The sequence below is a fragment of the Schistocerca gregaria genome, chromosome X, assembly GCF_023897955.1.
Source record: "Schistocerca gregaria isolate iqSchGreg1 chromosome X, iqSchGreg1.2, whole genome shotgun sequence".
Classification (NCBI taxonomy): domain Eukaryota; kingdom Metazoa; phylum Arthropoda; class Insecta; order Orthoptera; family Acrididae; genus Schistocerca; species Schistocerca gregaria.
In genome coordinates, this window is record NC_064931.1 from 679,876,410 (window position 1) to 679,889,240 (window position 12,831).

The following is a 12,831-nucleotide window of genomic DNA, read 5'->3' on the forward strand; positions in this document are numbered from 1 at the left end:
CTAATTGATGTGTGTTTTATTAATTGTTCTCTTTCTCAGAATGGATTTGATGCTGGTGCTCGTTTTGATGGCATAGCTCAGCCTGTACTACCTCCAGCACCACCTGGTGTGCCTGCTAATGCTGCTCAACTTGCTGCCATGGCTGGTCACAATGTTGCTCTTTCTCAAAAGAAAGGCTCATTTCTAGCTGGTGGAAGTGAAGGAGGTTATACTTTTTGGTAGGACTAGCAACACAGAGCAGGTAGGCAAAAACAAAAAAGAAATGGAGAGAGGGAATGAAAAAGTAAACATTTCAAAATGTGCAGGTGGAGAATCTTTGTTTCACACCAGCATTAATTAGTAAACATTTTGTTGTCAAAACTTTCATTTCAGTTGCACAGTAGTTTTGCCTGTCAAATGAAGTCTATGATAAATTTTTATTTAAATATTTGCTGACTTCTGATTTCTGTCTGATGATAAAAGTTGCTGAATGAGATGGGTGACAGTAGTGTGTTTGGTTACTGAAAATAATGTAAAAAATGAAAAAGTTTTCCATGTATGTACCTAAGCCAGAAGACAAAAAGAAATTCTGACAAATGGATGATTGAAATTCTTAGATTTAATAATCATTCATACAATTTTTGAAATGTTTTAAGTTCATTTGTAGTTTATGCGATCTAATTTTTGCAAATTGGAGGTTGGCCTGGCACATACTTGCAAAAAGGAATTTGACAGTGTGGATTGTTAGTTGTGGTGATATGTAAGTTTGTAGGTCATTTCTCTTGGTATAAATCACATTAATAAAGTGAACAAAAAGATGTAAGCCCACAGTAGGAACATGAAAAGGTGACTGATAAGGAGTGATATTGTTCATTAGTGTACATTTTTTGTGATGTATACTAAGATACATTGAGGCCTACAGTGTCAGTTACAAACATTTAGCTAAGTCAACAAATTTCATATTCGGAAGGTGTGTGTGTGTGTGTGTGTGTGTGTGTGTGTGTGTGTGTGTGTGTGTGTGTGTGTGTCAGAGAGAGAGAGAGAGAGAGAGAGAGAGAGAGAGAGAGAGAGAGAGAGAAAATTTTATTTCTGTAAGTTAACACAGTGTTCAGTTAAGACTGTAAAACTTCTTTGCTTAATTAAACAGGTTGTTTATAAATGTGCATTACAGTGCACAAGACTAAGCCCCAAATTAATGTGCTTTGTATATGTAAAAGAATTGTTGTATTTAGCCAGAATGTTGCTATGCTATTTAGTATATGCTACATCTTAATTGTAGTCTGTACCAGAATTCAGCACCAAATTTTTATTTTCATTTTTATGCTGTTTGGTTTATATTAGTGTCTTCATTGGATATGGTGACCCAAACAGCATTTGCAACTTTGTCCAAAGTGTTTTAATGTTTGGTGCTAAGTAATCCTTCGTGTATAAAATTGAATTTGCTGGGAGACATTTGTGTAAGGAAGTCTCATAAACGAATTTAAGTATTGAAAAAGTTATCCTTTTAACATTTATGTATCCATTATGTCAAGTTTTGTACCCATACAGCTTTAATGATTTTTACAGAAGTTTTTGGACTCCCCCTCAGGAAAAAGAGTGTTGCTGTTAGATGATGCTTCAGCCCATTATTGCAAGTGTTTAACCCCATAGACACTCACAGAATCAGGTTTCTGTGGTAGGTGGTGTGATAAGGATTGCTCTTACATTGTAACCTGATGTTTGCAGCAGAAAGTGATGTGCCCAGGACCAGTTTCATTTGTAACTAATATGGGTGGAATTGAAGTGGGCTACTGACAAAACCACTACAATAAATTCTTTTATTCAATGACCACAGTTTTATAGTTCAGTATATCTTGAAGGATAACTTATTTGCCAGTGTTAAGACTTGGGTTCAACACAATTTGATCCTTGTGTACAGAACAGTAGTTGCCATCATTCTCATATTTCCACAAAAGTTAAAAATGTACCTTAATGTTCCATATGTATTGTAAATTTCTAGTTTCTACAGTTCACTTAGTTCCCGTTTCGTGACCTGATGTGTTCATTACAAAAACATTAAAGCATTGAGAAGAGTATAAACAGTAATTTTTAAAATGGCACTGTTAATTGCAGTATATTTGGTACTGAGTAATTGACATTCTGTAAATTTTTGAAAAGTTAGAATGTTCAAAATTTTGTTGGTTATCATAAAGTATTAATTTTATCCAGAAAAAGTTAAGCACCTGTGACAAATGTAAGAAAATTGCTTTTTGCTTCCAAATTTGTGTAATTCTTCATTTTGTGTTAAAGTTCAAACAGAAATTAATCACGTATACTGTGCTCAGAATTTGCATGTGTAACAAACTCAACTGATCCTCATAGGTACTCTCAAATATGGGTTTAGTACTTGAAACTGTGTAAAACATATATTCTGCAATATTTTTAAAAATGTGGAAATTTTACTTCTTAAATTAATTGTTGAAAATTTCATGTGTAAGGTGATCGTAGTGTGCATAATTGCAGGCTTTAAAGCACTTGTTTATTGTTGAGAACTACCTGAACTGTTCTGGTTGTTAGTCCTCACTGTGTGCTAAAAATGAGAAACTGTGATATTACAATTTTTGGCTTTAAAAAACCTGTTACTGTTAAATAATTGGTCATAATTTGGGGCATAGCAACAGCATAAATGTGCAGTTATGAACATTTGTATCAAACTGATAAAAATTTGCATTGTGGAAAGAGCTAAAGTTTTGTTTATGAGGTTTTAGTAATATGTTGACTGTTACAAGTAAGTTTCTTGTGTTTTAAAGGAAAAGTCCAAATCACTGTATGAACTAATTTTTGTTGAAAAGTGTAACTTCTTTCTTTGGAAACATTTGCAGTTTTTGTCAATAATAGAATAATTGTTTAGTGAGTGATTCATACAGTATAACAATTTTGTAGAACAATGCTTGAATATTGTGAAGCATTCCATTGTACATGCAGATTTATTAAATCTGGAATATGCAGCAATTAACACAGTTAGTACAAGTATTTACTTTTTGTACATTGTTTATGCTTATGAATTTTTGTTTACTATGAATTACTGATTCCTGAATATTGCAGTGGAAAATACAAATGTGTGTTTGTAATTGCTACTTGCAGCTTCATGGGGTACAAAATTTAAGACTTAATAGCAGGTTTGACTAAAATATTACTTGAATTCAGTGAGCTCAAAAATTTTGAATCTATTGGTAGAGACAGTATTAGATCACAAAGATTTTATTTCAGAATGAAAATTTTTCTGGTTTTTCACAAACTAAGTGGGTATTGTGTGAAAAAATAAGTGGTACAATCACTTGTGGTGACGAGTGTTTCAAAGGAATGGGAGAAATGTGGCTCTTGACATAACTGTGTTTTGTGTTTTATTCCACTTTCTGGAGTATAATTGGGCTGCCCACATGTTATGAAGTTTGTGAAACAATCAAGGCAGCTAATACATCTAAATTCAATGTTAGTGCTGTGATATTTTGAAATTTTTGTAGACACTTGTTTTAACACTAAAGTGTTAGATTCAATCTGGATAAAGTTATTCAACAAAATTTTAGACTTTAATAGTTTATTCAAAGCTATGAATCAGCAGTTGATATAAGAACTTAATTGGTGTAACAATGCATGCACGTGTGTGTGTGTGTGTGTGTGCATGTGCACACACACACACACACACACACACACACACACACACACACACACACACACACACACACACACTCTTTCAGGTAATACAGTCAACTGTGATCTTTTTATAGTGATGTGCTGATAGAAATGAAACAAACTACTGTAATTCAAGGACTTATTCTTTATTATGAAACATGGAAACTGGTTTGGAAATTATTCATGCTATGGAAAATAAGTCATTCACTGTTTTTTCATATTCACAAGTTATCTGCTTATCCTCACAAAGGGCTTTGTCTGCTTCAAAATAAGTCTTGTGACTTTAATAAGATTCTGAAATGGAATATGAGTAACTTTGATGCACAGATTTGCAGTTCTGAAAATACATTTAATATAATAGGTATTGATGATCTGGTATTAGTCTTGTTATCCTTTGACTGGATGTTACATAAATCAAGAAAATTGTCAGTTAAAAATTTTGTATCTTAAGACTGATATCTTAATATCTTAATGAGAGTATCATCAGCTTTAACTACTTCAGTCTTAAATTCTATTTTATTGAACTTCACAAGAATCTTTTCAGTTTTAATGTTGAGTACTACAAAACAAATAAAATATTTGTTTGGCATTTCTAAATAATGTGGCTGATGCAGGAAAAATAACTCATAAGGAAATTGCAAAATCTGAAAGATGTTTGTTTCGTTATAAATGTGAGTTTGGCAGATCAGTTGCTGTATATGCACGAGCCCTGGATGTGACATGTCTTGCTGGATTATCTTTCTCCTTGTAACATTCTTGTCTACCACATTCCAAAGCAAATGACTCAAATGTCAGGTCCAGTTTGTTGCTATTACTGTTACCATTGATATTACTTCATATGACATTGTTTGTAAATAAATCCATATTAAAAATATCTTCAGTATTTCAGTATTACATTTCATTCAAGCATTTAAAGCTTATTTATTTTGAAATTATACAGTCAGCCCACTTAAGTTTTTAACTCGTACTATTAACCTCCAAGATTTTTCGAGTGTTGCAAAGTTTTAAAATGGCCATGTATATTTTACTTGCACAGAAAAGGTGGATTTTTGTTCTTAAGTAATTTCAAAGGTGATCGGATGGAAAGGATGCTGTTAATGTACAAATTTATTGGCGTTATTGAACTTGAGTGCCAAACTAGACACAATTACATTACTACTGAAATAAAAGTACCTGGATTTCTACAAAAGTAATGTATTTAGTTACAAGCCAGTGTTGTACACAGAGTTCGAGTCATTTATTCTTAATAATCTGGCTTATCACACTCTTTGGAGCACACCTGTGTGCGCCATCTCCTTTTGCGCACACATTTTAAATATCTAATAATTAAGACATTTTGCTAAGTAATTTTGAAATATACATGTGGTTACTCATGTATGTAAGAGATATTTCTACCTCGAACTGACCTGCACTGGCTGTAAATGAAGAGGAATAATTTCCAGTTAAGCAATAAATTTCTATATAACAAATTTGGAGAAAGTTAATAATCCTTATTTCAGTGTGGGTATAATATGTATTAGTATATTTGTTACTGCTGTGATATACTCATTGTGGATGAAATTTTTTAAAATGAGAGATGGTATTTAAAGTGATAAAATGAAATTTTATATCAAAGGTTGCTTAAAAGTTTGGTCACCTTTTGCTCAAGAGCTAGAATTCCTTTTTTAGATAAACAGAGGCTATCTATTCATTATTTTTTAAAATCCATAAATAAATGGACACTAGTAGTTTCAGTAAAAATTTATTGAATTTGAAGGGTGGGTGTATCTTTATCAAAACACAAGCCAGCCAGCCTCCACTTGTTACATACTTGTTTTAATAATGGGTTGAATTTGGGATACCACAGTTTCATCTATACTTATTCCACAGGATCATCATTACATAAAGCTGTCTTACAGCAAAGGATTGTATAATTTAATCAGAAAGACTTCCAGTAATAACTCTGCAATTGCGTATTATCTTCAAACAAGAGTAGCATGTAGATAAAGGTAAGTCAGTGATGAAGGAAAAGTTGGACTTGCAGATCTGTAATGTAGTTAGTGTACTATTAGTAAATTTTCTTTTGAGACCAGCATGCTGGCATACAGTGAAAAAAATTGTAACCTCTGGAAGTGTAGTTCACCACAGCTTATTTCTCAGTGGAGCCATGTTACTGTTTGGTATCTCCATTTGTTACAGTGTAAATTAGGTACAGATGTGCTTATGGGTTCAGTTTCTTTACCCTTTTAAGGCAACAGTTACATGAAAATGACAGGACACTTATTGTAAAATGCTGTAAGCACCACTGAATATAAGAAGTTACTTTGATTTTGAAGTTGGAGAAACAAGTGCCTAGAGAGAAGAGCCAGCCTATGGTGGTCTGGACAGTTTTTCATTACCTTAAGCATGTTAATATGTTGTCACAGAAGTGTGCATCATTATTGTGGGGTGTCCTGCCAATAAAGTTGGTTCTCCACTGTAACTGAATGCATACACTGTGCTGACACACAAATCTCTCTCTCTCTCTCTCTCTCTCTCTCTCTCTCTCTCTCTCTCTCTCTCTCTCTCTCTCTCTCTCTCTCTGTGTGTGTGTGTGTGTGTGTGTGTGTGTGTGTGTGTGTGTGTGTGTGTGTGTGTGTGTGTGTGTCCACCTTTCAACCCTCCACCATTGATCTGTGACAGCAAAGAGAGATTCTAAATGAAACTATGAATCATATTGGAAATGTAGCTTTAATAAATTATAGGGGTATTGTAATGTAATGACTTTGTCAGTGTTAAAATTTGTAGACAATTCATGAGCAAGTGTCAACTGCATTTTGTAAACTTACCAACTAAATTATTCCTGTTTTCATTTTTATTTTTATATTATCTTGTTACTAGTTTTGTTACACTGTTTAATTTAAGTAGTTAGTGATGTACAAACAATTGGCAATGCAACAAAGCTGTAAAGAATGGAATGGTAAACTCTAAAGCCAAAAATGTAACGGCATTAAATGGATATTACAACAGTTAATAAAGATAAAACATTTTTATTCTTTGAGTATTTAACTGGCATGTTTCTTCATGTTAACAGTTGTCTTGTATTTTCTTCCCATTCAAAAGGTGTTTTAGCTTCAGTGAAATGTTTCTAATATAATTATTGTGTGGGTGCCCTAACTGTGTAGTTCCTCTTGTGGGAGATTGCTGGAGGGTAATCTTAGAATATCATTGTGTAAAGACATGATCTGTATTAAGACTGCCTTAAATATTTCAGTTGAGAGTCTGACCCTTCAGTCATATTCTGAAGTATCTCAAATTACACACATTGCACCATGGCTTACCACATTGTGCCAGCAGGTAGACAGATGAGTGTGCATAAGCAGGGGTCGGCATTCTAATCAAGTGGGCATTCAGGCAGCTGGGTGTCTGCTGTTAGGTGGGCAAATGCCGGGTGCTTGAGCAGTTGACACTGCACCTGCAATACCAGCTAGTGACTGAGGAATTAAGATTGTACTGAATGTTTAACAGAAAAGTTCAGGCACGGTGTTGCCAAAACATGTTCAAATGTATGCGAAATCTTATGGGACTTAGCTGCTAAGGGCATCAGTCCCTAAGCTACACACACACACACACACACACACACACACACACACACACACACACACACCTCTGCCGGGACCAGCCGCACAGTCCACGACTGCAGCGCCTTAGACCACTCGGCTAATCCCGCGTGGCTGTTGCCAAAAGATTGACATTAGTCAGTGTTGGATTTCCATGGTGGGACTTTGACTCTCCATACTACTTATACTTTTCATGCTAGAAGAGTTATAATCTTTCAGATGTTCTACATTTAAATTTCTTGTAATATTAGTGAATGAAAATGTGTGCATGTGATGGACCACGGAACAAAGCTTGAACTTCGAGAAGTAAAAACCCCCTGGAAGGGAGGTAGGAAAGGGGGAGACAGCCTTCCTCCTGCATGTCTACCTGTGGGCTATGGTCTTCTGTGCCCCATTGTGCAGTGTAGAAACAGCCTGCACTATGGTATAAGATATGGTGAGATCAATTATTGCATACAGGGAGGTATTTTGCTTGGCAGTTGATCTGAGGTTTGCTTTGTATCAGTACTGTTAATGCCATATAGGAGCTTAAAAGCTATTGTCTGTCAGGACTTGGTCTTAAATTAAATCCCTGGCTTGGATACTTCCACATAGAAAAAACTATATATGAAGCCCCATTTATTTTTGCTAAAGCAATACATCCCCTCTTTAATGGTGATGACAAATATTTAATTGTAAATGAGGTTCTGTCCCCAGCCCTCAAATTCTGACAATTAGTGTCAACTGCCATATGGCCACCATGGGCCACAGAACTGAAAGCCTGATGCCATGCGGATGGCAATGATCACGAGAGATACTTACTTGTATTTGTTAACTTGATGCAGGTCTACAGAAAATGGGGTACAACATTTTGATTCTAGGGCATTTTACATACCATCCAAAGATACACTACACTAAACAGTGGAGGCTGGGGTCACACGGTGTCAGGCATAGACCTCCGCTGTGTGACAGTGGCCTTGTGGCAGTCAACATGTTAAATGAGTCTGATAACTGACTTGTTCCTTCTCGCCATGGAGCTTCGTATGTACAGCAATATTAGTTTATGGCTAGGGGAACATTTACACAGTCCAAAGGTGTTAAGATTTAATCATATTTTGTGGTCATTAAATCTGTGTTGGTACTGTTAATGTTGTCAGCCAAACTGATTAATAATAATAATAATAATCCAGTTTCATAATTGCACAATTGACTATTTGATGCCTCAATGATAAATCTAAGTATGAAAGGACATATAACAAATTTTACATTATTAACTGAGACACTATAACATTAAGGAATTTTAGTCACTTGAATTTAAATAATACTTAAAATATATTGGAAGTTTGTAAAGTTGATGATCTCTACTAAAAATTTTTGAGATATGTCGTGTAATTTTCATTACTCTGGCAGCATAGAATGTGTAAATGTACTCTGGTAGCATATAAGCAGTAAGTTTTCTTGCACATCTGAATATATGGGTGTTTAGATTCAAAGTCACACAGGGATGGAAAGCAAGCTTTATGAAACAAAGATAACTTTGCTGAAAAATAAAACTAAATGCAATCTGTCCATAAGTGCACATTTGTAGCATAAAAATTTGCTGGTGGATAGCAATCGGTACTATTTTGTCCTGGACATTGTTGTATGTATTAGTCATCTTGAGCATGGTGTCCACAAGGTGATGCAAATATTGCTGCTAAAGCTGGTACTGTTTGGATCATGTAGTGCAGGGCAGGGGTGTCACACTAGTCATTACATTATCCTCAATAGTGATGACAGGCTTCATTCATTCATTTATGATACGAGCCCAAAACAGGTTTGACCCAACTCATTTGGTGGAACTGCATATATTAGTAGCTTCAGTGATCAGGTTCAGACAAATCATCCACCTGACAGTGAAGGACACTAGACTACATTGGGCCCATTCCAGGTGTTTCTCCTGTACTTACTTCAGCACACCATGGTGCTGGGTGTTTAGTATTGTTTATAATGTATGCCTAGAGGTCAAATCGATTCTGAGAGACAGTTGCATACTGTCTGGGTGGACCCATTTGTTGCATTATCTTTATGGTATCAACAAGCTACAACCTGAGTAGTCATCAGTTGGTCTTGGCATTGAAAGAAATCTCAAATTTTTTCTTGTTATAGTGACTGAATGTTTTAATACCATCACTGTGGCGTACGCCAAAACAGTGGGTATCTTGCTGTGCAGACAACAATACTTGTAAAGTGACGATGTGTGCATGATCTAGTTCTTAAATTACTGTTAGAGGTGTGTTGATGTATTGATCAGTGTACACTAGCCATATTGTCTAGTTTGTGATCACACAAATGCCATGCTTTGCTGACCTAAACTGAGAATGCAACTATATTAGATAAGTGGTTGCATATAGTGACTTGGTGTTGCCAAGTGTGTTTGTAGGGAGGTTTCTGATTTAGAAAGTAAAAACCATGAAAGTCAGAGTAGTAAATTTTTCAGCAGTGTGTGTGTGTGTGTGTGTGTGTGTGTGTGTGTGTGTGTGTGTGTGTGTGTGTACACCTAGAAATTAAATTAAAACTATAAGATGATTGTATCTGGGTCATAGAATGGAAGTAGCCCCTTGACAGATATTGGTCAAATGTAGTAACCAAATAAACAATGCTTAACTGCACAGGAAAAGGCCAACAGTGGTGTTTGGCAGTTCTGTTTCCCACAAAAATACGGATATCCCAAATGTCTCAAATTAGTAGTGAGGTTTGACAGACTGATCCTTTCTGCAAGTGTTGATAAAGAGGGAAGTTAGTCTTGCATAAAATAGTATGCTGTATCAAGCACTTTATCCAGAAACCCCATCTTTATTTGTAATTTCTATAGAGAATAACAAGCAGTGTTTAAATTCTGTAATTTAACATTGCATTAGAGTATTCATAGTATGTAAACACTAACATTTGTGAAAATTTTCACAAAGGACACATGTAACTAATATAATATAAACTTCATCATATAATATACATCAATACACAAATTGAATTTACGGAGGTGTAACTGTTCTGACAAAATTTGCAATCATAGATACTGAAATGTTACAGCATAGGTATGCTATGGTGTGAATTTTCAAAGTTTCTATGTGAATCCACAAATGAGTCAGCAGTTATGGGCCATTGACAAGTTAACTGATAATTTTGTAGACATGGTTAATGACAACGTATCAGGTGAATATGTGGATTTGGGGTGTGGCACCTAACTTCATTTGAAGAAAGCTTCAGCATTTATTTAATGTTGTCAGGCAAGTTTTTTTAACTATGGTATGAGGATATGTTCGAAGGAGTCTGTATTTTGACTCTAGCACATCACTGAATAGTTAATGTTCATATTGCCTATATTATGTTAGTAAGAATCTCAAATTGCCTCACTGCATCTGTCCCTGTGCTGTGAAACAATATAGCTTGTCAATTTGTAGCCTCCACCAGAGCGTATAGGACAGGCTGAAGTGGGACTCGTCACAAAACACTAAATTTTGCCTCTAAGTAGTCACTATGTTGATAGTGGTGCAGACTTGTTGGTTGAGCACTCTTGTTCTGCTGTGCTGACTGCATATAGTTGTAGACAGTGGTTACTTCTGTAGGTTGGTGAATAAGACCTATGAATTTTTTGATGAAATAAGAATAGTGGTGAAACTTCCTAGCAGATTAAAACTGTGTGCCGGACTGAGACTTGAACTCAGGACATTTGCCTTTCACAGGCAAGTGGTAGAGCACTTGTCCGCGAAGGGTAAAGGTCCTGAGTTCGACTCTCTGTCCGGCACACAGTTTTAATCTGCCAGGAAGTTGCATATCAGCACACGCTCTGCTGCAAAGTGAAAATCTCATTCTGGAAGAATAATGGTTTTTGTGGGCACCTCCACCAGAGTCCTCGTGCATGCAGTTAATGATCTAGGCAACAAGTACAGTGAATCAACTAGTGTTTATACTTTAACAGCAATACTAGTGATATTATGGATCACTGAGAACATGCCCTCTACAGGGCATGTCATACTGCAGATTTATCAGTGCGAGTCCCATCTAGGGAATCAACACACAATTTTTAAGCTGTTCGGTGTCATCAGTTTAGAGCTATAAAAATGAAAAATTTAACCTAGCCAGTAAATATTATTCATTTTCTGCTTATGTGTTTCTAGTAAATACTCATACCTTCATTAAAACAATCATGTTTGTTAGTTTTTTTTTTGTTCCTAGACTGTTGAATGATAATGTAATAAAATTGTAGGTACACTAAATTTTGCAATAATGCAATGACACATATAAAACTGAGTACCATAAATAATGCAGAAAGTATGACTACTATCCACCACAAACATGGAAAAAGCAGTTCTTTCTCAGAAAGATGTTAAAAAATGCACTTGTTTTGTGAATGTCAAGTGAATTCAGTATTTTGTGTAAAAAGTAATATGTAATAATTTGAGTTAAAACAACACTTGACAGAAATGCACACTTCTAACAGAGCGTGTCAGCCCGAAAGGAGGAAGGGAAATGTGTATTTTGTCTAGGTTTGTCATGCACCTGTTTGATGACAAATTGTAAATATTTCCACATCATGGACATGACACAAGACACCATACATATATTTTTGTAACTCCAAATTAATCCTGCCATTCTTAGTATCGCTACCAGCTTTCCTGTTGTGGAAGTGTTTTGTAAGGGGGGCCACCAGCATTTTGTGGGCAGCACAGAGTAAAGCTTACAGATGTGGCCCATAGAAACAGCATGTCATTAGGCTTCTTCACTGGATGCAGTACAAGCAGGGTGTGGCCAATTGAGTGAAATTCTTTCAAACAGGTAAGTTTTGTTTGGATGGCAGAAATAGGTGTAGACACATCCTCCACAGTGCAGTTACCTACAATCCCAAATGCCATAGAGAGAATTTCGTGGCTGATGTAAATGAGCATAATGTAGAATGCAAAACGAGTAATTTCTCACAAAGTAGTTCCAGGACAGGAAATAAAAATACTTTGATATGTGACTGGGGGAAAGACAAATTAAGCATAAGCATGTCAAGGCTATAATTAGGACTAGCATAATGTTTTTTTCCATGTGCAGACTAAGATTTGAACCAGAGAGCACTACACTTACAAGGCATGCCAATGTATTATGCAAGTTATGGTTACTGAAATCCTGTCAAAAGCTCCCAAGCCTGAGGGGGGGGGGGAAACTGCCAAATTTCAGCAGCCTGCAATCCTCTGTTTAAAGTCAACCAATACGTGAGTTACCTGAACTGGCCATGAAACTCTAGAATGCTTTACAAGAATCAGTTACAGATTTCATCTGTTGGATCACAGCTAATTTGGTCATTATGGATACTGAATCAAGAGATGATTGCATAACTGCTGCGTGAAAAAAAATTAGCATTAAAAAACTACAAAATATGAACTAAAGGGCTGGACAGAATGTCTACATACAATTTATCAGGTACTGGGCACATTTTATACCAAATTGTTGGAAAAAAAAACTAAACCTCCCTGGTGTTTTTAGTTGCGAGGAAATTGAACAAAGTCATCAATATTTTTAATATTGGACTTATGTGATGAGCAAACCCTTATCCCCTAATAGAAGTGAGCCTTAAGGAATATTATGTAGCAGTTGATAC

General features: G+C 35.6%; 1 protein-coding gene across 3 annotated transcripts in view; it reads left to right on the forward strand.

The window, feature by feature from the left end:
• LOC126299042 (DAZ-associated protein 2-like) overlaps positions 1-6,665 on the forward strand; it is a 42,772-nt gene extending 36,107 nt beyond the window's left edge. The window contains exons 5-6 of one of the 3 annotated variants that reach the window (XM_049990694.1): positions 40-241; positions 1,546-6,665. In XM_049990694.1, coding sequence (XP_049846651.1) covers positions 40-222 — 183 coding nt within the window. In that variant the 3' untranslated portion in view covers positions 223-241; positions 1,546-6,665. Of the gene's footprint in view, positions 1-39 lie in introns of all 3 variants that reach the window. The other 2 variants (XM_049990693.1, XM_049990695.1) reach the window with 2 other exon arrangements.
• The last annotated feature ends 6,166 nt before the right edge of the window (positions 6,666-12,831 follow it).